The sequence below is a fragment of the Hirundo rustica genome, chromosome 15 (genome assembly GCF_015227805.2).
Source record: "Hirundo rustica isolate bHirRus1 chromosome 15, bHirRus1.pri.v3, whole genome shotgun sequence".
NCBI classification, from domain to species: domain Eukaryota; kingdom Metazoa; phylum Chordata; class Aves; order Passeriformes; family Hirundinidae; genus Hirundo; species Hirundo rustica.
The window spans coordinates 2,776,018-2,800,537 of record NC_053464.1 but is presented as its reverse complement, the minus strand read 5'-3'; the positions used below and the strand labels follow the sequence as shown (position 1 = coordinate 2,800,537).

The 24,520-nt window shown below is 50.1% G+C and overlaps 1 protein-coding gene across 2 annotated transcripts in view; it reads left to right on the top strand.

Moving 5' to 3' along the window:
* Positions 1–24,520, top strand: part of AXIN1 (axin 1) — a 71,228-nt gene that overhangs the window by 45,154 nt on the left and 1,554 nt on the right. For both annotated transcript variants that reach the window (XM_040078802.2, XM_040078801.2), the window contains exons 4-8: positions 2,076–2,172; positions 9,573–9,710; positions 15,280–15,833; positions 18,083–18,259; positions 18,782–19,027. In XM_040078802.2, coding sequence (XP_039934736.1) covers positions 2,076–2,172; positions 9,573–9,710; positions 15,280–15,833; positions 18,083–18,259; positions 18,782–19,027 — 1,212 coding nt within the window. The remainder of the gene's footprint in view (positions 1–2,075; positions 2,173–9,572; positions 9,711–15,279; positions 15,834–18,082; positions 18,260–18,781; positions 19,028–24,520) is intronic.

Genomic DNA, 24,520 nt, shown 5'->3' with positions numbered 1-24,520 from the left:
AAAAAAAGAGAGAGAGAGAAAGAAAGAAAGAAAAATTGCACTTTCTAACATAATGCCGCGTTCCCTGCGAATGGCCGTGTGGCTTTAGTGTGTGAGTTGTGTTCTGGCACCCGGGTTTTGTGCACTGGTTAAGCTGAAATGTTGACTATTGATGCCAACTAGCAACGGCTAAAATAATCCCCCAGGTTTTTTATTTTTCCCTCTGAAAACTTGCAGTTGTTTTCTTACCATCCAGTCTAAAAAAGGCCGCGTCACAATGCGGTGGAACTCTTTAACTGTTGTGATTCTCATCATTAAAGAAAATTAAGCCACCTAATGAAGACTGTTGTGATCCCTGTACAGCAACGTGGGGAAGCTGTCCTGCTCCCAAGCCGTGTCACTGCAAGCCCAGCAGAGATGCTGCTCCCAACACTCTTTCTCCTGCATTACCTGCAGCCACTCACATAGAGCTGTAATTAGCCTGGCTCATTTTCTGTTCCCTCATTTGTCTTCCTGCTAAAAAGCACTTGTCATTAATCATGGGGTTTGTTTTATTTTAATGGTGTTTCATTTTGAATGCCTGGGTTACTGCATGAAATTAGGTTCTTCAGATGTAGGTTGGTGACGATTCTGCCTGCACCCGCATTTCCAGGGAGCCAGCAGGGCAGCCAGCATGATGGGAATGGGAGTGAAAGCTGATGGTGGCCATCCTCACACAGGCTGGTGCTTGAAACTCAGGAGGTCTGCAGGCAAAACACCACAGTAAATTGTGTTTCTCTTGCCAAATGGCACCTTGACTTTAAAAATCTGTGGGTGAAACTGTTTTGTTTATGTTCTGGACAAGCATCTGGGGTGGGGGATAGGTGTTAAGGACATTTGGCCTGTGCAAACATCTCACGTTGTGAGATGTATCAGGACTGGCTCGTTTTCACAGCTCAGAGGGGTGCAGCGTTGGTAGAAGATGTGCCTGGAAAAATGGTAGCTGGGACAAACCGAATCCCTCCATTCATTTCCACGCACCTGGGTGACATTTCATGGCACTCCCCAGCAGTTACCTCTGCTGAATCAGGGAAATGTGTAAAATGAAAAAGCTCCTAATTGCCAAGCTTCAGGCTGTCATTTGTTTTTGCATTTGTTGATTTTCCCCAAATAACACAAGGTCACCAGGAGGTGGGTCTGTGTCCTTTCATAACTGGGCTCCACTCACTCATCTTCTCCTGGTCCCTGGGTGTGAGCAGGGGGGTGGCAATGATGAGAATGAAAATGCGTTTCCTTTCTTTGCCTGAAGTCACACTTAGGCAGTGATGCTTTGCCATTTGGGGTGCTTAGCAAAGCCTGGTGCCTCTGACCCACTGACCCCTGAGTAGCAAGGATTGTGGGCATCACTGTCTCCTTCCTCTACAGAGACCTCTGTCACCACATCTTTCAGCACAGGCACAAAGCCAGGCGGAGCTGGTTCACTTGGATGTGACTGCCCATGACATCCCTTCCTAACCTCGTCCAGCCTCAGAGGAGCGGTCTGGTTCTTCCCTCCAGCAACTCCAGTATCAAGCCCACAATTTCAGACTGAGCTGGAGATCACCTTGGGCGCAGTGGAGCCGATACCCCCTTGCTTTGATAAGCCATTTGAGCGGCTGTCACACTCTCTTAAAAATATATACCTTGTTCCCTGACCGAGTTCCCCTTGGAGTAGATGCTCACAGAGCTCCCATTCCTCCTTCTCCCCCCTCTCTTAGCCTGCCCTGTGGTTTAATGTGTACATTACAGGCTCTTTATAGGAAGCAACCAACTATAAAAGGTACCAGGATGCAGTCCAAGTCCTTCTCCCTGCCCTCTGCCTTGAGCAGCGGTCGCAGGAGCCCTGCCTCACTCTGTTTCTGGTGGATGCTGTGTAAATCCTCCTGGCCCCCCATGCCAGAGCTTTTTTAGTTCGGAGACCTCTGTGAGCATCGTTCCCTGCATGGGTCCCTCTTACTCTGGGCATGCAAACGTGAAGGGGTTTCCTACCTTCCACTCTGTGTCAGCAAGGCTTGAATGAACATAACGTGGCAGGGACAGGCACTAAAGCGGGGCATGTTGTTGTTTTGTTCCGGCAGAGATGGGATCCCACCGTACAGACTCCGAAAGCAGCATCGCAGAGAGATGCAAGAAAGTGCCAAAGCAAATGGACGCGTGCCACTACCTCACATTCCTGTAAGTAGCACTATCTCCTTCCCAGGGGTAAATATGCAAAATATGTGAGATCTCTAGCAGACAGTTGCTCTGCTTGTGCTTGAGTTTAATCCCCCTTAGTTCTGTATTCGCTTGGGGGTGCTTTAAGATGACATACATTGTGCTAAGAAAAGGCTTGGAGCCTTGTGCAAACTCTCCGTTCAGGGCTGCCCAAAACAGAATTTTTCTTAACTGTTCAGTCAGTAGCTGATTGTTTCTCCGTGATGAGAATGGAAGCACCATCTGGCATTTATCTGCAAGCAGTTCCACACCCTCAGGTGAGCTGGAGGTGTTTGTGGAAGGTGTAGGAGGCTGTTGGACATGAAGCCTGATGCCGCTCACGGCCAAGGTCAGTTGGGGAGAAGTGCAACAGTCCCCAGCTGTATTTCTTCACTGAGCAGCCAAAGGAGCTGTAACCTGTTCTCAAGGATGCAGCAAAGCTCACCTGGGAACACAGGGCAGGAGGAAAAAAAACAGTGCCGGAGTAGGTATTTCATTTAGCTGACACTGTCTCTTTGGTTGCTCCAGGTAAGCAAACAGCCTTGGGAAGATGAGCACAGCTACTAGGGTTCTGCATCACCATCTGCAGCTCTGCTTATTGTTGTTTTCCTTTTCTGAGAAGTTACAGGTGACATTTAATATCTAGTAGGGAATAAAGGTGCTTCTTTCCTCTTTGGACAGCTGGACTCCAGCACAAATCAAATAGGGAGAGAAAAAGCCTCCATCTGTTTTTTCCAGAAGTGCCTTCAAACTTGACGCAGCTGTTCCCATCCTGCCTGCTCAAAGCAGCACAATACCAGCAGAAATACACCCTTGTTTTAATCTGATTTAAAAGAAGAAAAAAAAACCACACCAAAACCACCACTCTTTGTTTTGCCTCTTAAATTAGATTATTTTCCTTAGATTTAAGAGGGTCTCCTGTGCTTTGATCACTGGGTTGACAATAAAAGCCCTGGCTGCGGACGCTCATAGCCATCCTAGCTCAGTCACCTCTCTTTTCACACAGTTGCTTTCACAGTGTGGTTGCTGTTGAAAAGGCTGGCTGGGTGCCTTTTTATTTCACTTGATGCCGTTTTTACTGTAAGCATGGCTTTGTTAGAGTTGAAGTTTGAAAGCTTGGCCTTTATTTTTTTGTTGTTATTGTTGTTGCTGTTCCCCAACAGTGGGAACTACTGACTGAATATTCTCCGACTTCAAAGCTTGTCAGTGGCTTTACCTTTTGGGTAAAAATAATAGTGGCTTTCTGTTGATGGTGTGCACTGGCAATGCCTCGATGAACTGCAGGTTATAAACTCAAGGGTATGGAGCATTAAATATGTATAGTGAGCTCTACTTCAACGAACTTCCATCTGCCAAACATTTCTTTTGTTGAACTGAATAAGTGTCATTCCAGCAGCAGTTCCTTGCAGGCTAATTAGTTTTACTTAGCATTAAATTTTATCGACCTTTTTGGAAACTAGCTTTAAAAACGGGGTAAAAAACAAGGTTTAAATTGCCCACCTGCTGCTTATAAATTTTTATATTATCCTACTTACCTACACAGTCCTTTAGAATTACATATTCCTTCTAAACTACACACGGATGCTTCACAAGGATTTTTTTGTGAAACATCCACTGTTCCCATTAGGTTCTGCACTGTAATTTTAAGTCCCAGGGAAAAAGGCATCTTGACACATATTTATATGGGAGCCGAGGACTGAGAAGTTGAGTTAGTTCTAGTCTTTCTCCAGGGAATAAAAGTTTAGTTCAGACACTCTGGCACCTCTTGCCAGCCAATTACTGACACAGAATTGGCATCGACTTCAGAGAGGCACTGCTCTGCCCTCGCTTATCAATCAGCCAAGAAAGGAGAAGGTAATTAGACAATGTGTTTTGACAACACCAGTGTGAAATGTTATAAAGTTACTCTTTAAAATTCAGCTCTAACTGCACACTCTTTGAATTAAACAGCCCAAATTAGCACAGAGCCATGCAAATGTTTCTTCAAGTGTTGCTTTCCAAAGCCAGTGGTTGGGCTATCCCGCAGCCCATGGCTCAATCAGGCTGAACCTGGGGTTAGCTGCTTCCAAACGTGTGACAGTGGTGAAATCACAACCTTTGAGTGAAGGTCTTTATGGACTCCTATCTCCAGCATAGCCAGAGTCCATGCTGATAGTGCCTGCAGAATGCGCAGCATGTTTTCCTACTGATAATAGGGAACCTCCTACTTCCGAAAGTCATTTCAGAAGTCCTTTACAGACCTTCCCGTTCCCTGACAAATGAGTTATGGGGCTATTATGCAAAATTCTGAAAGGACTTACATTGCTTTTAATAGCAGCACTTGTAGTTAAGTCCAGAAGCTATAAACTGCAGTGATTATATGTTCAGAGGAGGCTGCCCGCTGGTCCCAGCAGCCGTGCTGCCTCCAAGTAGTGACGGCGTGTGCTAGCTATGTGGAACACCCTCCTCAGCAGCAGGACGTGTGGATGGCCCTGATCTGCATCTTCCACACTTAGCAGCTCACATCTTCCACACTTAGCCAGTCACCAAGGCTCTAAGTTTGGAAAAGTTGTGTTCTGTGAAGTGGCGCTCTGCCCAGGAATGCAGAGTGGGGGAGGATCTCCAGCAGGCAGGGAGACCTCTGGTTTGTGCCTCTGGCAGAACACATTACACAGAGAGTGAGCCTTGCTTTCATGTGGTTTTCCATCTCTCTCTTGGATTTGAGCAGAATCTTGGCGCACCAAGGAAGGAAAGAACAAGCAAGTTCCCAAAGAAAGGGAGAAAGCCCAGAGCACACAGGGCTGTACCTGGCTCTGGCATTCATCCTTCCCCAAGAGAGGGTGAGAGATCCTCCTTTTCCACAGCAAATTCAGAAAAATCCAACCTCAAGCATTAAGACCTGGTGTTTGTTTGGTTTGTTTGACTGCATAAAGAAGCAGTTTTGTGATGGTCTTGCTGTAGTTTGATCATCGGGTGGGAGCTCTCCTGTCCTGCCCCACAATCAAGGATGTGACAAGGTGGCTTCCGTGGTGTTTCTGAGTGGAACAGAAGGTTGTGAGTGACCGCTGTGCTGTACAAGTGAGGGGTGCACAGGAGGAGCCTGGTCTTGTGCTGCCTGGATAACTGCAGCTAAATGAGCTTTCTGCTCCTGTGAGTTGGGAGCCTGCTCCGAATTCCCATCGACTGTTTTACGCCATTTTCCTCAAACGCCTTGCTGCAGCAGGACTCCTTGCTAATCCCTGAATGCTGCTAAACTGGATGCTGAAATCCAGCTATCTGTGAGCTCTGCCACCAGTGTTTCTAGGAGGGAAACACCATTTATGCGTTAAAAATTTATGTCACGGAGGAATGCATTAATCTAAGAAACATGGAGGTTCAGAAGTTCTTTTCTCTTGGCTTCTCTAGCCTGTCATCTTCCTTTAATTTCTAAGACTGACTTGTGATCTAACGGCAGCCCCTCAGGCAGCATGGAGGCATCAAACCTCTCGTAGAAGAGGGAGATTTACCAGCACAGAATTATTTGGCCCAGTCACATCTGTCAGAAGCGGTTCAGCTCAAACCACAGATCCCTGGAGCTGCTAAGGGAACCTCTACCCAGTGTAATGTTGAAAAACTTCCTGTTTCATCTTAGAGCAGTTGAGGCTGATGCTTCCCAAGGGGAACCTGCAAACTGCAGTGAGATTCTTCCCTTTCAGCCTTTTCATATTTCAGATGCTGGGGTGTTCTGATGTGCAGCTTGGTCCTTAAACCTTTGTTTCTCGGGGAAGGTGAAATCCATCAAAACCCGAGAGCTGCATCTGCCTCATGGAGCTAAGTCCGTGGAACTCCCGCTCTATCAGCTCCAAGAAAAGAAGGGGGAAACATGAGAGCAGCTGCCTAGTGGAACTACTGGAGAGCTTGTGTGTCTCACATGTTCTTAGCAGGCTGCTTCTTCACAAAGGTACCAGAGCATCAGACACTTCCTGTGTCAAGGACAATGTTCTAGTGATAGATACCCCAAGAAATCCTTCTTCAGAGCTGCCACAGGGAAAGATTGCTCCATCTAGACCAGTTCAAGCTATTTCTATTTTTCCCAATCCACTTGGCATCCAGCCTCCTGTCTGTTGTTCTCTGCAGCCTCCCCAGCTCCTCGTGGTTTGGTTCTGGACAGACCTATCTAACTGGTGCCATTAAATAAAAGTAGATAGCTAATTAAGTAAAGCATTAGATTAAACAGTACCTTAAAATGAAGCACTTCCTTTCTAAATTGCTGATGTAGATTGTCCAGAGGCCTCATTCTGATCCAGACTGAAGGGCTGGATCCTCAAAAACCAGCCAGCTCTTGGATAGTGCTGCACCCTTGACTCGGAACAAAAGCATTTGGAGCCCCTCTGATTTCAGAACAATAAGCAGCTTATTTACAATTCCCTTGGCAGGACTCTGTATGCCCATGGGAAGCTGGGGGCAGGTTTGAAATCCTGAAGCCCTGAAGGATCCTGCTCCGGGTACAGGCTCAGCCTGGCCAGTCTTTGATGGAGCATATTTCCCGTCTCCCTTCTGAAGTCAGGCCCATCATTTGATAAAGGCTTCAAACACTTTGTTGTCTTAAGCCTTTTGAACCAGGTCAGTGAAATCCATGTTTGCTGTGTAGGGAGGCAGAGAGAGCAGTTATCTGTATTGTTTCAGCACAGAGAATTTGCATTCATTATTCTGCAATGCTGGTAGTTTTGGGGAAGTCTGTGTAGCTCATCCTTTGAGCTAGGAATAAAGTCAGACCCATGGTGATGTTCAGAGCATCATCCTGCTCACCAGCTCTCTGAGTTACCCTTACAGGTACCAGGACAGCATAGGGCATGTGCAGCTGGCATCCAGGTGAGGTTTATTTCAGTGGCGCTGATTTCGGATGCTCAGGGACACCCTTGCAGAGGAGGCTGCATCTTGCACTCTCAGACAGGCTGCTGAGGCCCTCTGCAAGCTGTTGTGCTGAGTGGGAAGCTCCGAGGACAGAGTGGTGGGTTTTGAAGGTGCAACAGTTTTTCAGAGAGAGAAGAAAACAAGTTCATCCTAAAGATTCTTGGGTTTGGTTATTGTAATTTCTGTAGGTGAACTTCAGTCACCTCCAGACTTCGGGAAATGTGGATAAACATGCTGAGGTATTAACTGTAAAAGACTCAGAATCATCTTATTTTGAGTTCCCTGGTTAGAGCAGTGATTCCAGATATCTTCAGATCCTCAGCGTTGCTGGGCCTGCAGGGAACCACCTCACTGTGACAGAACTCACACTCAGGTTGGCAAACTTCAGCTCTTGGACCCACTGCCACCACAGGCTCAGGAGAGACTTTGGTTTGGGATGCTGTCCTGCATCAAAGGGTAGGAAAACAAAGGATAATTCTTTCCCAGTTGTGCTTTTCTCTGGTGGCTGCACCAGGGAGACCCAAGACTAAGTGCTGAGCTCCGAGCTGCCTCGTCTTAGGCTCATTAAAATGTCTAACGGAGCGGAGCTTGGTGCTGCCATCTATAAACAGCCGCAGGCAGAGCTGGCATCCTGAGGTGGCAGGAGGGAGGGAACATGTCACCCAGCAGGTTGGGACTTGTCAGGCAAGGGAGAGAATTCCCTCCTTGGGAAACCACGAGGAAGGATGGTGGTGGTGGTCACAGGGTTGGGGTTTCTGAAGGAAGCAGGATCCCTTAGCCAGAAGTGCTTCCAGGGCTGTGCAGGGGAACAGGGAGACATCCTGAGAAGCTCCTCAGAGAGTAACAGAGCAGGAACCAGCTCTGCCACATCTTCCCCCATGCTGGAGCACATCTGGAGCCCATTTCTGTACTACACAAAGGTGAAACGTGCTACTTTGGCCCCTCTGCCCATATTTTAAGACTGAACATTGTTTTTGTTGATAAAAATCTTGTTGTGCATTTAGCTTTTTGTGATACAGGCCCTTGGTTTGCAGGGCTGGAGGTCCTGGTGGCACTAAAGCTGTCATCCCAGCATGGTGACATCCCCTCCCACATGTTGTGCCCTCTCCAGTGCTGCAAGGATGAAGGGAATGGTTGGCTGGGGCTGTTCCCAGCTCGGATGGGTCACTGGGACTGAGATTTGCCAGGCCCAGGAAGACCCAGCCCTCTCGGCAAACAGAACAAGCAGTGCTTTAGCTGGGACCTCTGCAACCCAACTGGGGTATCATGAGTGTCTTCAGCTCTTTGGAGCCATCAGTGGGTTCTTATTGCCTCTGGTTTTCTTCCCTGCCTTCCAGCTGGCAGAGACAGAAAAGCCAATGCTATTTGCATACTTTTGTCAGGTTTTTAGGCAAAGCAGCATTTTATTGTTCTGCTTTGATCTTCTGGCTGGCCTGGGATAAATTCGGGTGGTCTCTCTTGCTCCTTTAAAGTTTTCAAGCTTAGTGTCTGCTTCTGATGCTGCATTTGTTCTTTTGCTATGAATTATCTCACATCTTCACATTTAATTTTGTCTCTGGTCCTATAGAGTGTATACTTCTCTCATGTTAGTATTGAAATATTTGAATGCAGAGTTTTATGCTGTTGAATTTCCAACTATTTTTCCTCCAAATTAATTTTTTATCTCTGCTGCGTCATTTTACTTTTTTTACTGTTTAAAAAAAAAATACAGAAAGGATAAAAATGAGGGGGGAAATGCAGCAGCTGATAGCTTCATACTTCACTACATGAACTTCTTATCCCAGAAGCCAGGAATTTAGGGACGAAGTAACTCAGCATAAGGAATCAAGAATGCTCTTGAACTACCATAAATATTCATTTATTCACCCAGAGCAGGCAGAAAAATGGCACCTCTGTGCTTGTAAGAGTGCTGTATTGATAAGGTGAGCAGGGAGTCATTGCACAGCTCTGAAAAGCTGAGATACAATCCTGTAGGATTCTCCTGCAAGAGAGGATGCTTTGTGGGAATTGGGACCTTGGGCTCTGGGCTAGCTTTGCAGATTAGCTGGCACACACTGATCCTCCTGGGATGAGCTGAGTAAGTGTGCGCCAGAGTCCTCCCTTCTGTCAAACTGAAAGCGTAAACAGGAGGTTTGAGAGGTTGGAAGGTCTGTACATCCTTTTGCAATACTTTGAGACCAGGATATTCCTGTTGACCCTGTGTCCATTGGGAGAAAAGCAAGCACTCCCATCACTGGGTGGAATTCGGTGCCAAAAGAGCTTTTTGGATTGCAGCTCTGGGAAGACCTCTCCCTTAGAAGGGGTGGTGTGTGGAGCTGATGCTAACTGAGGAGTTCACCTCAGTGGAGGTGGTGGCTCAGCTTCCAGCCCCCAGGTCCCGAGCTGCACCTGAGTGCCTGCCAGCCTGTCCTCCCCCAGCTCCCACCGGAGCGACCGGCATTTCCAGTTATCAAAGGCTCCCAAAGAAACGTGGGATTTTTCATTCATCCTTTGCTCTGTTCTCCCTGCAGCGTACCTACCGAATGCCAAAGGATATCCACGTGGAACCAGAGAAGTTTGCTGCAGAGCTGATCAACCGTTTGGAGGAAGTACAGAAGGAACGTGAAGCGGAGGAGAAGTTAGAGGAGCGCCTTAAACGCGTTCGAGCGGTCAGTGACCTTCTTACCTTCTCTGCCAGCTTGGCACTCTGCTTACCCTGTACCACAGGGAGCTTTCAGCTGCTGTGGAAGCAATTGGGGTGGCCAGTTCCCTGCTCCACTGCCATGGTCATCACTGGCACAGGGCTCCTGGAGGCCCCTGTAGCCCCTGCAGCTTCCACAATGCTGTTCCCCCATCCATGCAGGGCTGTGAGTTCCAGTGCTCCCTCGCTGTGTAAGATATCAGCCATGGCGCAGCAGTGCCCACTTCTGCCATCACTCAGGGGCTGTGGATGCTCTCTATCACCTTCTTTGGTACCCTGGCTCTCCTGAGTTTGTGAGCAATCCCTGGGGACTGTGTAAGAGGGTTCACCTTCCAGTAGGAGGTTTTGTGTGATCCCTGTTTCCCCCGCAGACGGTAACCAGGTGACAGGTGATGTTATGCTTGGGGGTGTTTGTGTCTGCTCTCAGGCCATTTCCACCACAAAAGGGTTCTGCCCATCAGGGCCTAGCACACTCCAGAAATTTTGGAGGTAGTCAAGTGTGGCACTGAAGAACTCTCCTGGACAGATAAACACACTGACTCCACTGGGATACCTGACCAGTGACACTGAGTGCTGTGGGCCCTGGTACTGCTGGGGCCCCAGAGCCTGAGGATCTGTTGGATGAACTATGGGAAATGTGGAAGGCCTTTAGCTTCACAACAAGCTCCAAGAGGGAGAGAGTGAGGTCCTGGTCATCTGGTATCACCTGTGTGAGACCCCTGTTCAGCAGTGTTCACACCATAGCTTTTCTTCTGAGACATCTCATGGGTACCTGCACATCTTGTGGTGGAGATAGAGAGATCTCAGAGGACACCATGGTGTTACTAGCTGCCATGGCCCTGAGGTGAAGGCTTTGGGCTCTGTAACCTGCAGCCCTCTCTTAAAGCAGAGGTGTTGGTGTCTGGCTCAGCTGACTCTGTGCTTTCAGGCAGGTTGAGCTTCTGGGCCTCCAGGAAAGAACCTTCAGCCCTGTTGGGGTATTTTAAGAAGCTCATCTAGTAGCTCTTTAAACAGGAAAAAGCTGTAGGTTGTAGTGTTGGCTTTAAACTGCATCTGCATTTCAAATGTAGAGAACAGAGGAAGGCAGAAGGATTTGTAAGATCCCATCCAGCTCCAGGTGTTTTCCAGCAAACTCCCTACACCTCTGCATCCAGCCAGAAAAGGCCAGCCAGGTGCTATTTTGGGATTAGATTCCTGTTCTTCTGGAATTGCACTGTTCTCCTGTCTGGTGACTATTGCTTTCAAGACTGTGATCAGCAGCATTTTCTGCTAACACACTCCTAGAACCCTTTTCTTCCTCCTCCTCCCACGGCTCCATTGCAGCCCCCACCTGTACTAAATTACATTATCCCAGCCCTCTGCCTCCTTGAAGAAGCTGCCAGTAGCAATACCATAAAATCAGCAAATACCTGTGTTCCAGAGAATATATTTAAGTCTGTTTAAACACATTTCTGTGTGACTTAATCTATTTTTAAGCCCAGGACTCCCACTAATGCTATATATTAAACCTCTTTTCTGTCTCCAGAATGTATTTCATTGACTGGCTGGCATCTGGCATTAGCCATTCAGGAAAAACTCAGAGTAAGCAATTGTAGTTTTTTAGGTCAGCATTTAAGGTGCAGGAGCTGCTGGTATCAGCAAGAAGGAGAGCTGGAATCCTGATAGATCACAGGGCTTTTTTCTGTGACCTGAGCACCAGGACTGCAGGGTAACCTCTTCCCAGGTCTGCATGGCTCACTGCACAGCAGCACAGGGAAAATCAGGAGCGTTAGTCACACTGGGCCGTTACCAGCCTAACAGAGAAGCTGGAAATATTTTGCAAAAGCCAGGGGAAAATAATTTTTCTCCCTCCTAACGAGCAGCCTGCATGTTCCCTTTCAAAGCCACATCATGCAGTAACATTGAGAGGAGGCATCTGATTTGAAGCCAAATGCCTTTTACTGAAAAGACAGTCAGGTTTCTGCTTTGCAAAAAATCAAATGCTGAATTCATTAATTATTCTGAAAAAACGAGGAAGAGGATTAGAAGATGTACATGTTCCCATATTCCTTTTTGAGACACTTCAGTCTTGTGTCCACACATGGAATCTGCTGTCACAGAGATCAGTATTGGATCATACAGATCACTCTGAACTGAACAAATGGAAAATAAGCCAGGGAGAAGCAAAGCCACCGCTGAGATTCTCAGTATTTGAATATGAAACACTGCCTGACTAGAGAGGGAAATCATTTGCATAATGATCGAAGAGGCTCTCCTGCTTAGCAGAGCTCTTTTCCCTTCCCAACCAGCAGCAGCCCGATGGGTGGGATTGGGGGGAGGCAGAGGAGGAGATTTCCAGCAAGGAAAGGAGATTTCCAGCCTGCCTGTGGCTCATCAGTGCAGCTCTCAGCTCCTAATTCAAAGGGAAGGGCACCCCCAGCCTTGCTGGGGAGTAAAAATAGCTCAGCAGTCAGCAAAGTTGGAGCTGCATCCCTGGCTGCCGCTGCCTGTGGGAGCTGGTGGAAGAGCTTCCTGACAATACTGTGTCAACAAAGCACCATCTAGTGGTGATGGCAGCGGCTCCCTGCCCGCCCTGAGTGTCACCCGCCCGCCCACATCACTGCCCGGCTGTGCCGGTGTCACCTGCCTGCCCACATCACTGCCAGGCTGTGCCGGTGTCACTGCCAGGCTCTGCCAGTGTCACCCGCCCGCCCACATCACTGCCCGGCTGTGCCAGTGTCACTGCCCGGCTGTGCCAGTGTCACCCGCCCGCCCACATCACTGCCCGGCTGTGCCAGTGTCACCTGCCTGCCCACATCACTGCCCGGCTGTGCCAGTGTCACTGCCAGGCTGTGCCAGTGTCACCCGCCCGCCCACATCACTGCCAGGCTGTGCCAGTGTCACCCGCCCGCCCACATCACTGCCCGGCTGTGCCAGTGTCACTGCCAGGCTCTGCCAGTGTCACCTGCCTGCCCACATCACTGCCAGGCTGTGCCAGTGTCACCTGCCTGCCCACATCACTGCCCGGCTGTGCCGGTGTCACTGCCAGGCTGTGCCAGTGTCACCTGCCTGCCCACATCACTGCCTGGCTGTGCCAGTGTCACCTGCCTGCCCACATCACTGCCCGGCTGTGCCGGTGTCACTGCCAGGCTGTGCCAGTGTCACCTGCCTGCCCACATCACTGCCCGGCTGTGCCAGTGTCACCTGCCTGCCCACATCACTGCCCGGCTGTGCCGGTGTCACTGCCCGGCTGTGCCAGTGTCACCCGCCCGCCCACATCACTGCCAGGCTGTGCCAGTGCCACTGCCAGGCTGTGCCGGCATCACTGTCAGGCCTTGCCCAGCTCACTGCCAAGCTTTGGCCAGTACCAGGTCTTACCCAGATCACTGTCAAGCTATGCCCAGATCTCCACCAGGCTCGTTTCCAGGCCTTTCCCAGGTCTCCAACAAGCTTTGCCCAGCTCATTGCCAGGCTTTGCCCAGCTCGCCACAGCGAGGTCCCAAAACACAGCTCCTGAGCCCACACCACGTCTGTTGGTTTTTTCACTGCAGACTGAGCACAATCAAAAGATTCAGCAGAATTGGTTCCTTGACTCAAACCATCGCTCTGCTCAAGGAAAGACAACAGCTTGGGATAAGCACCCCAATCCACTGCTGTTGTCTCGCTGTTGAAGTGTTACTACTTGATGTGAGGCTGAGGCCAGTGCTGGGGGTGGTAAGGCAGGTCCCCACAGACCCACCCCAGGAGAGCAACTGCTCCTGCCTGTGGTCCTGCCTGAGGTCCAGATCTGCTCAGTGACACAGATGAGCTGAGCCAACATGAACTGAGAGACCTTTTTCTCCCCTTAGCCCATCCTGATCTCAGTCTTGAAGCAAAAGTCCACATTAGCTGCAAAATGGAATTCTAGGCAGCCCAAGGATTTCCCAAATCCCGGGCACCCATTTGGGTGGAGCAGCCTAGGTTCTCACTCTCATGCCACCCTGCTCAGGTGTGACAGCAGTACCAGAGTTCTGGGCTGAGCAGAAGGGACATGCTGCCATTCCTCAGGGACCTGTGCCACGGTCAGATCCTGCCCTGCACATCAGTTGGTCTTTAAAGCTGGGAGGTGCCAGCTCCTAAAGCCTCCGAAGTGCTGAGGGTGTCACTGGCTATCGCAAACTGCTAATAAATGGTCTCCTCAGTGGCAAGGATGTAGTCAGCACGTGGCTATAGGTGAAAGGTGCCTCTGAAGCTCTTCAGAGTGATCTGTTAGGAAGTGCAGTGTCCCCTCCACACACCAGCATCGTGTCACACCCCCAGGCTTATAGCGCCCACACCTTTGGCACTTTGAAAGCCTGGCATTGTCCCTGCTTCGGGCCTGAACCCCCAGGTGTGACACTGGGAGGAAGTCTTTATTTACTTTCTTTCTGTGTGGTTGGCAGCTGACACTTTGAAGCTGGTTAGCAAGTGATGGATGATGGCATCTGACAGGCAAAGCTGATGGGAGTCAGTGTTTTCCAGTAGATGCATTTATCTGGCAGGGCAGAGATACCCTGGGCTGCAACTGATTTCTTTACTGTGCCAAAGGAGGAAAAGAGCAGGATTAAAGGACTCACTGGAATCTTGCTTATGTAATTAAAGCAAATAGGAATCCTGACTTCCAATAAAGGTACTTCGTAAATACCTGAGTTTATGTTGGAGCGTAAAGTAGTTCGTCAGCATCAAAATGTGGCTGTCAGCATGGAGGAGTTTAATTCTTCCTGGCAAGGACTTAAGAGTCACTAACAGCGTGTCCTAGACCAGTGTTAGCTGCAAGAACAAGCAGTTAGTTCCAACCCATTTCTTTATCTGCACGAAATGTTTCACTCCAGCCTTAGCATGCCCGGGAGAAATCAGTGTTTGATTTCCAAAACCATTCATGCAGCTGTCGACCTTCACTTGCTCCCTCCTGTTCCAAGTCTTCTCTTGGCTTTACCTTGTAAAATAGTCATTTGGGTGAGAAAACTCCCCTGGTCTCACCTGACTCAGAACTGATTTGCTGCATATCCTGTAGCTCTGGACTTTATCTGATGGGCTTTGAAGCAGTGCCTTACCCAAAGGCATGTAGGAAGCTGAAGGTACGCTGTGGTAAGTTATGTTTCTGCTGCTGGTTGTTACAGAACCACCTTCAAGGGACTTGGAGTAAGGCTGTGCCTGCTCCAGTTGAGTTGTTGGGCTTGTCAGCTCTGTTTGTAAGCCTGGTTGTGATGTGTGGGCTGCCTGGCAGAGCTCCTTGGGTGGCGTGTGGAGAACGTTGCTAATGGTGGCTCAGGAAGCAGATACAGAGACCTGAGCTGCTCTGCTCGGTGGCACCTGGGCTGTACAGGCTTGGCTTGAGCATTAGGAATTTCCTGTCAGTCTGGGACAGGTCTCCAGAGAGGTGTCTCTTAAAGGTTTTCAAGATCTGACTGGACTAAACTAGGCCTGACCTAAGGGTTGGTCTAAAGACTAAACCAGTCCTGCTGCAAGCAGAAGGTGGGACTAGGGACCCCTTCCACCACTCCGCTGTCATTCTCTGATTGTCCCTGTGTTTCTTGCAGGAAGAAGAAGGTGAGGATGCAGATATCTCTTCTGGTCCCTCGGTCATGAGCCACAAGATGCCTTCTGCCCAAGCCTTCCATCACTTTGCTCCTCGTTATGCTGAGATGGGCTGTGCTGGGATGCAGATGAGAGATGCCCACGAAGAAAACCCCGAAAGCATCCTGGATGAACACGTGCAGCGTGTGATGAAAACTCCAGGCTGCCAATCTCCAGGACCTGGCCGTCACTCTCCTAAGCCACGCTCCCCGGAGAGCGGCCACTTGGGAAAGCTGTCAGGGACACTAGGAACAATTCCTCCAGGGCATGGCAAGCACGCAACAAAATCAGGAATGAAACTGGATGCAGCTAACTTATATCACCATAAACATGTCTACCACCACATCCATCACCACAGCATGATGAAACCAAAAGAGCAGATCGAGGCTGAGGCCACGCAGCGAGTGCAGAACAGCTTTGCTTGGAATGTAGATTCACATAACTATGCAACAAAGTCCCGAAACTACAGTGAAAACTTGGGCATGGCCCCTGTCCCCGTGGACTCTTTAGGCTACAGGTGAGTCAAGGAACACCCAATGGGATTCCCAAAGCTGTGGCTTCTCTAGGAAGCTCTTTCCATAAAGAGGCTGTAGCATATCAGGGAAACAGCAGCTGAGCCTTTTCTTGTGAGAGCTTATGCTGGGACGTCGTTTGAGGGCTCTTCCCCTTCAGAAGTGGAGGTCCCCTGATAACCTTTATAGAGTCCTTTTTATCTCTATGATCTGGTGCTGGTAGACACCCTCTAACCAGGATTTTTATTTGCCTTGGTTTTAAAATAGATTTTTCTGCTCCTTAAAGCAGTGGAGATGCTTAGAAATTGCAGGTGCTGGTCTCTTTCTCCATGCACCAGGAATTGGATGTTGGGGCTGTGTCTTGACATCTGGGTAATAGAAACAAGTCTCCTAAGGTGAAAGGACAAAAATTCCCCACGTTATTTGTTGCAAGGCTGAACCCATTCCCCAGAAGGGCTCCCTTCTGTTCCTCACAAAGCGATGGACACTGCAGTGCTGCCCTTGCCGCCAGTCCCAGGGGGATGTTCTCCAGGGCAGGGCACCCTCTGCCCATAAAAGCCATTTGGCTGCATTACAGGCTGTTGTCCACCTTTCCTTGGCCATCTGAATTCCTCCATCCCTTCCATGTTGCAGGGAGAGGGGGGAGCTCCATTGCTGTGGCAGGTTTTTCTGGTCTTGTTTCTGGGTGACTGCAGAGGTGGGAGTGCAGCTCGGGGCTGACCGCGGTGAGGGATGGGGATGGAGCAGCTGCAGGGGAAAGCTGTGCTCACCCTGGGTGTGTCTGGCTCCCCTGAGCTGGGGCTTTGGGATGTTCCTTTGCAGTGTACCGGGGATGGGACACTTAGTGAAGGCACGTTGGCTGGGTCTGCAGCAGTCAGGATAAGGGGGTCAGGAGGGAGGCAGAGTGCAGAGGCAGCCAAAGCAAGGTGCTCCCCAGGAGGGAGAGGCACTTAAATCCACCATGTTTGTATGGGGAAAGGGTTGCTGCTTCAACAGAGATGAGCATGGCTGTGCTAGGCCAACCCAAAGCCCCATTTAGGGACAAGACTTCCTTCTAGCAGCAGCTACAGCATATATTTAATGAGATTTTTAAAGGACACACTCAGAGCTGTCCTCCCTCTGGCACAAGCTCCCAGTTCCTGGCAGTCCCTGAATTAAAAGCTTCACAAGACAAGGGTTTGCATCCAAATGGTCTTGTTTGGCAGCCAGCAGCCTCTTGTGGTGGCTTCTCTGACTCTTTGTTGAACCCAGCTGGAGGGCTGTTCCCCCAGCCCCCCATGACTGTGTCTGTGGGTCAATGACAACCTGCAGAAAACAGCATTACTTTGTTTGCACTGAACCTGATGCTGTGGAGTTGAATTTGATAGCCGGTAGTCTTCATGTTGGGAGAAGCAGAGAAGAAATTGTCATCTTGCCCTATCTTTGTAGATCTGCAGCAATTCCTCTCCAGGCTTTTCCTAAAAAAATATCAGCAAAGCCATCTGAGGGTCTGCTTCTCCTCTGTGGTGGTCAGGTTGTTTCTCCTGTGTGTTAGTGAACGTGCAGGAGCACGTTCCTGTGCAGTAAAGCAGGTGGGTGATTCGGACAGTGGGAGTCTCATGGAATGACAGGCCAGCACGGCGGAATTCTGCATGGCCTCCTGAGCATGGGGCTGCTTGGCTGGGCACGTGGCTGTGTGTGCCAGGGCGTTCCTGCAGGAGCTTTTGCTGCAGCCCCTGGCGTAGCCAGTGTTGGCCACTGCCTGGCATCCCTCTGGCTGTGGTGGTTGGGGAGGCTGGGCTTCCCCCTGGGAGGCAGCCCACCCTGCTAGGATGTGATCTTCCAGCATGAGGTGAAGCCTCATTCAGTTGAGGGTGAGAGCCACACTCTGGGTATGGCAAGTCAGAGTCTGGAGTATCAGTGAATCTGAGGGTGATAGGAAGGACCTGGGTTTCAAGCAGTGGTCAGGCATGGAGAGACAGACAATGGATAACCTGCTCTGAGCAAAGAGCTGAGGATTTAACACAACCCTTCTAATGGCAGAAGATCATGCCATGGCTCATTTGACCAGAGGAGAACCTCCCTCTCCCCACAGAGAAGCTGCTGTGCCTAGGTCTAGGTAGTCTTACTCTTAGTCTGAACTGTGGCACAGGTGGTTTTAGTTTTGGTAGAGCAGGGAGTTGTGGAAAATGTCTGGAGATAGATGTGTCCATCCTCTGCCCCTCTGGTGGTTGGCATAAGCAAAGCACTAATGTCCCAAGCTTTGTTCTTGCAGTGGGAAGGCAAATCTGCTCTCAAAAAGGAATGTTAAGAAGACCGATTCAGGGAAAAGTGATGGTGCCAACTATGAGATGCCAGGATCTCCTGAAGATGTGGAGAAAAACCAGAAGATCCTTCAGTGGATCATAGAAGGAGAGAAGGAGATCAGCAGGCATAAGAAAACAAACCATGGGTAAGGGCTGGCAGAGCGAGGGATAACTGCACTCGTGTATTGCATCCTCTGCACAAGGGAGATGTGTCAGCAGCCTGCCTTCCTCCCAGACACCTTGGGGAGGCAAGAATCCACCACATAAGGGGTTAGACCCATAGGAGACTGAGGAATACCTGGGGGCTATGAGGGCTGTTGTTTCTGAAGGATAACTCGTGGCACATGGTAGGCAGAGGAGGGCATCCTGCGGGAGAATGCCACAGAAGATCGAGCTTCATTTTCCTAAGTTTATTTTTATGTATGGGATTGACAGAAGTCCTCACACTTACCTGTGGGGTTTATTTCAGGGTTGGGCTGCTCACCCTGATGTCTCAGAACTTACTCAAAATCTTTAGAATTTGATGTTGCGCTCCTCTCCCTCAAAAGCCGTGCTGTGAGGAGCTTCCCAGCAGTGGCTGTGTCCAGCAGCAGGTCCACGTGGGGATGACTGTGTGCCTGTGCAGAGCACCTCAGTGGTCCATGTAAAACCTCTGTGTTTGTGTGTAGCTCTTCAGGTGCTAAGAAGCAGCTGCCCCACGACATGATCCGGTCCCTCTCCATCGAGCGACCGGTGACGGTGCACCCGTGGGTCAGCGCCCAGCTCCGAAACGTCGTCCAGCCTTCTCACCCCTTCATTCAAGATCCTACCATGCCACCCAACCCAGCCCCCAACCCTCTCACCCAGCTGGAGGAAGCTCGCAGGAGGTTGGAAGAGGAGGAAAAAAGGGCTGGAAAACTCCCCCTTAAGCAAAGGTACGAAGATGAGGTCTGACTGTGTGTGGGAGGGCTGGGAGAGACCGCTCCAAGGGATGTCCATGGCCTCTGCTCTGGTCTCCAGCAAGCAGAGAGGTCAGAGAAATCTGCCTCAGTCCCTCTGACACGGTGGTGCAAATGCCAAAACCCACCTTGAGGCAGTGGGCTTGTGATCTGTGGGTGGAGAGGCTGGAAATGCTCCTGGCAGGGTGGAAGGGGCTGGGCAGAGGGAGCATATCTAGAAGGAGCACGGCTGGGAGAGCTCTCCACTCATTCACAGTCACACAATGACTTCAGGGCTTGCTACAGGAGCAGAATTCATCAGGATGCAACACAATTAAGCGCAGAAGACAAATCTGTCTTTGCTCTTTATCTCCATCTCGCACAAGCTTCCAGCAAAGGCCGCTGGTGGCCTCTGGATGAGAGCTCTGTGCTGGAGCCCTCCTGCAGCAGCTCTGACTGCGTGGCCATATCCAAGTGACTGCATCTTTCTGTGACTCAGCTTAATGGCTGTTGCAGAGCTCATTTTCCTGCTCTGTGTTATCTTTCAGGGGACATCATTTGCAAGGCACATGGAGCTCTCTGGTGAACAGCGTTTTGGAAGTGCTGGATAATTACTGTTAACAGCTAAAAGCACTTTGTCCATTAAAAACCTTTCACAGCTCTCCAGCTGTCCTCTGAAAACTTGACACTTTGCAGTCTGACTCGTAGAAACACAAATGTAATTTAGAAAAGAAGCTCTTAATTGACAGGCTCCGGTTATTTTCGCTTGCAGTGACCACGTAGCAGATTTCTGTGTGTTCATGTCAGAGCATTGATTGAAAGCCAGGTAATTAGAGGGCTTTCCCAAGCCAGGTTAAGCCAAGTTTATGTGATCTACCTTTTGGCGTGTGTAATTGGATAGGGTTTATTGGTAGAGTCATTTATAGTTGTACTAAATTCCTGCACCTTCCCCAGAAATGTCTGTACACACTTGGAAAACAGCAGCCTGGGCTATGCATTTAATATTCTGACAATTATTTGGCCTGTATTTTAGGAGTGGCTTAACAGAGGAAGCCCGTGGCATGTGGTAAATGCCAGCAGCAGGATGGGCTGAGCAGTCCCAGTGCTGCTCTGCTTCCACTGCCTCTCCATGAGGTCTGGTTCTTCTCCCAGGGATGCAGGGATCCCCCAGCCCTGCCCCATGCCTGGAAAACCAGAGAGACATTCACCAGTGAGGAACTGCTTATGAAAAGTAGATGTGTCTGTGTCCAGTAGCAGGCAAAAATGGATGCAGTGGTCCCCAGGGAGCCAAAGATTTCTGGATGTTGAAATCTCTCTGCTGGGTTTTGGTAGGATTGGGTGCTACAGCTGAAGCACACCTGAGCTGGCAGTTTTTAGAAAGCTCCTGCTGTGGTTAGCCCAGGAGCCTGCCGGGAAATAGATCCCACAGCTCAGTGAGAACAAAGTTGAAACTGAGAGAGGAGTTGCCATGAAAACACCATTTATTTCAGTCAGGAGCTTTGAGGAGCTCTGGGAAATTGGAGGCAGTGTCCCAGGTTTGTCAGTAGCCTTGGGGAAGCACAGAGAGGTGGAGGTGAGCCCGGAGGTGTCCTTGAGGCTCCAGCTGAGCTGGCTGTGAGTGAAGAGCACAACTGTGCCAGCTTTCTACAGCCAGGCTGGCCTTCCAGCAGGGTTATCCAGCTCTCCAGCCGCTGCCCCCCTGGCTGAGCCCTCCCAGCAGTGGCCTTCCCCACCAAACTGCCCACTGCCAGCAGCCCTGCTCCCAGCCCAGCACTGCCCACTGTAAATCAGTGAGGCACCTGCAGTGACTGTGCTGGGAATTGTAAACATTCTTCCAAAAAAAAAAAAAAAAAAAAACAAAAAAAAAAACATTTCTCTCCCTATCTCACAGCATTTGGAATTACCCTGATCTCTGAGATAACGACTTGGCTGCTGCTGGCAAGCAGTTCAGAGTGACCATCCAGTACTAATGACCTGCAGATCCAGCAGCACCCCAGTGCCCAGCCTTGGTGTCCCAGTGACCATCAGGTTTTTCCATGGACACACAGGTTTTGAGCCGTTTCCTGTAGCTCTGTCTCACATTTCACAGCTGGACTGAAGTGATTAATACCAGCTCCTCAGAGAATGGATTTTTTGCAAGCAGGGGGAACATTTAGCTAGAGATCACTTTGGAATTACTTGTGTTGGCCCAAGATTGGAAGGGGAGCAGAGCTGGTGGCTGAGACACCCGCTGAGGTAACATCTGCTGGGTGCATTTTGGGCTTTCCGAAGCTCTCCAGCCCCAGGGTTGAGTTGGAGCAAGCTGGACACCTGTGCATCACAGCAAGGTTGGATTGGTGCTGTCCCAGCACTGGTGGCATGCACAGCTGTGGGTCAGGGATGCAGATGCACTGAGGAGGGTGAGTGCTGCTGCTGGATGGTGTTTTGTACTTGTGGCAAACAGCAGTGGGAGGTGGTGTCAGAAGGGGCGGGGCGTGGTACCTAGTATTTCTGGGTCACACTGACACCCCAGAGATGGGTGCAGGTGGCAGATTTAATGAGGCAGGGCTCACAGTCGGTCTGATGGCCTTTGTGTGCAAGCCAAGGTCTCAGGAGATCTCTTGGCAATGACGAAAGTGGAGGCAGTTGTGTTGTTTCATTCTCCTGAGAGGAGCTCTTGGAAAATTACATTTTCAGTGATTTCATATTCATCAGCTCTGCTTCAGCCTGCTAGAGGTCTGTGGCTGCAGTTTGGGGTGTGCGTGAGTTCTGCTGATAGAATTAAAGCAAAAGGAAAACCTTGCCTTGGTACATTGGTGGTAAAAGGAAGACTGGGGGAAATGTGGGCCCTGTCTGGGGGGAAATGGGAGAGCTGGTTACCTGGGGCATGCAGGAGGCTGAGGTACTCCATGGCTGCTTTGCTTTGGTCTTCACCAGTGAATGCTCCAACCACAGCACCCGAGCCACGGACAAAGGCAGGGACTGGGAGAAAAAAGAACCACCCACACTAGGAGAAGCTGAGGTTTGAGACCGTCTAAAGAGCCTGAAGGTGCACAAGTCCATGGGGCCTGATGAAATCCATCCACAGGGCCTGAGGGCACTGGTGGATGAAGTGTCTCAGCCACTCCATCATATTTGAGAAGTCATGGCAGTATGGACAAGTTCCCACTGACTGGAAAAGGGAAAGCACAGCCCCTGTTTTCAAAAAGGGAAAAAAGGAAGGCTTAGGGAACTAAAGGCCACTCAGTCTCTCCTCTTTGCCTGTCTAGGTCGTTTTTTGGCATCGCTTCAGGCATCGTTTTCAGGGCACATCTCACTGGAGCCAGGCTGAGTACGTTCAGGATTGGCCTTCCAGGTGTGAAGTGCACAGCAGGAGGAAGGACTCCCAGCCACTGGCACGGTCCCCCTCTTGCTTCTGCCACAGCAGAACTCAGGGATGTCCTGTCCTCTCCTATCCCTGGGCAAAGGAGAACAGCAGCCCTGAGGAAGCAGCTCTGCTCCTGTGCCAGGCTCGTCACTGTGTCCCCAGGTCCCCGGGCACACAGCAGCGCTCTCTTAGTCATGACTTGTCTCTAGCAGGATTAAGGGGAGCTTAGAGACTTTGAGGTTTCCCAAACCCCTTCAATTAACTTCTGGCTCACAGGATTCACAGAATTTGCCTGAATTTATGATCCATTTTTCCTTTAAATGCCTCATATTTTTTTTTCCAAGGATGACTCAATTCCTTGATGTTTTTCTAGCTAAAGGGCATCCTGTATTTTGGTACAGAGATGGGAGAGGCTTCGAGAGCTCTGCTGGCACCAGGAGCAGACCCTTGCCTCTCAGAGTGCTGCATCTTCTCCAAAGGTCTCCCAGGCAGAGCAGGCACCTGGAAGATTGTTCAGCTGAACTTTAGACCTCTCATGCCTGTAGGAAGAGGTGGAAAGGCTGTGTCTGCTGTTGGTTTGCAGTGCCAGTGTTTATGTGGGCACACCATGAAAAGGTGCTCTGCCCGCCAGCCACTGTTTAAAGGTTAAGGTCAGAGTCATTTCCAAAACTGCGATTACCTCATGTGCTTGGCAGAGTCTAAGGCTTTTACAGCAACTTTCCAGTCATGTAAATACAAAATCATCTTTTTTTATCCAGTGTGCTTTTAAAATAATTTTTTTTTAAAGCTGCCAAATGTGTTTTATGTGACTTTGAAAGGGAAGGCTGCCTCTGGCTCAGACCACACAGGCCAAGGTACCAATTTGTGTAGGCTGCTCCAATGTTTGTGCAGCGTTTTCGGCACCCCAGATGAAAGGCTCTGCAGAAGGGCAAAGTACCTTGAGCTGAATTATTGTTGCTTTTGTCTGCCCCTGAAAATTGGGTGAGGGCTGGGCTGGCAGTTTCAGTCTAATGATGGCACCGCATAGCTGAACCTGGTGTGTGGGCTGGAAGCAAAGAGCAAACCAACATTCTGAGAGCTGGGAAAACACGGGAAAGTCACTGAGGTTTTGGGGATGGCAGATACCTGGGCACCCTGCACGGACAGGGCAGGCAGCAGAGGCTCCAGGACATGCCACGCTGGGAGCTCCAGCCCTTCAGACCTCCACGTACTCAGGTAGAGGTGCCCAGGGGAGCTGTGGGGTGCAGGAACACCCTGCCTGCAGCTGTGGGCCACTGGAAAGTCCTGCTGGGCTGTTCTGGCCATGGTGGCAATAATGCCAAGCAGCCTGGGCAGTGTCTGCGTGATGGTGCCCTGTGGGATGGTGTGCACCATGGTGAGGTGGTGACGGTGGTGATGGTGACCTGGCTCTGCTGCCTTGGCCTGGGGTGCTCCGCCAGTGACTCCCCAAACCATGCTGTGAGGAGGGCCGTGCTCTCTCGAAGCCTGGAGACAGCACAGAGGGGCTGAGTTAGAACCTGCACGCTCCCTGTAGCTGTGTCCTGGTGTAGACATTGCTCTGCTGGACCGGTTTGGAAGAAGTGTGGACAAGAGATCTCTGAAGCTGGGTTTTAGAAGATGAGGTTTATTATAAAGGATGTGAGGCCTTGCTTAGAGTTGCCAGGTGCAGCTCGTGGCAAGGCCTAGGGAGTGGGGGAAGGGAGGTGTAGGGAGAGGAAATTCCAAGAGGAAGATCCTAGGGGCAGGGTGCCAGGCAAAGAGAGGGCGATCCGATTTCTCAGCCTTGTTATCAGGGGTCTTCAAGGTGGGCTGGAACAAGACTTGGGCCAATGGGGTTACAGATACCTGATACTTCAGGGGAGGGTTACAGGTGTGGGATGAACCATACATTGGGGTGAGACAGAACATCCCATTTGACCTCTGAGTCTATCTGCAGGTGACCTTCAGCTGGCCATATAACTGTTTTCCCAGACATCCAGTAGCTAGGACATCTCAGACATCGAAACTTGCTTTCAATTCTACCTCACTTACAGGTTTCACATTCTCAGAATCTAAGCAGTCATATTTATAGGGCTTTCTTGCTTCATCCTCCCCAACATCCTGGCCTCACTGAGCCTTTCCAAGTGCTCCTTCACTGATCTTGG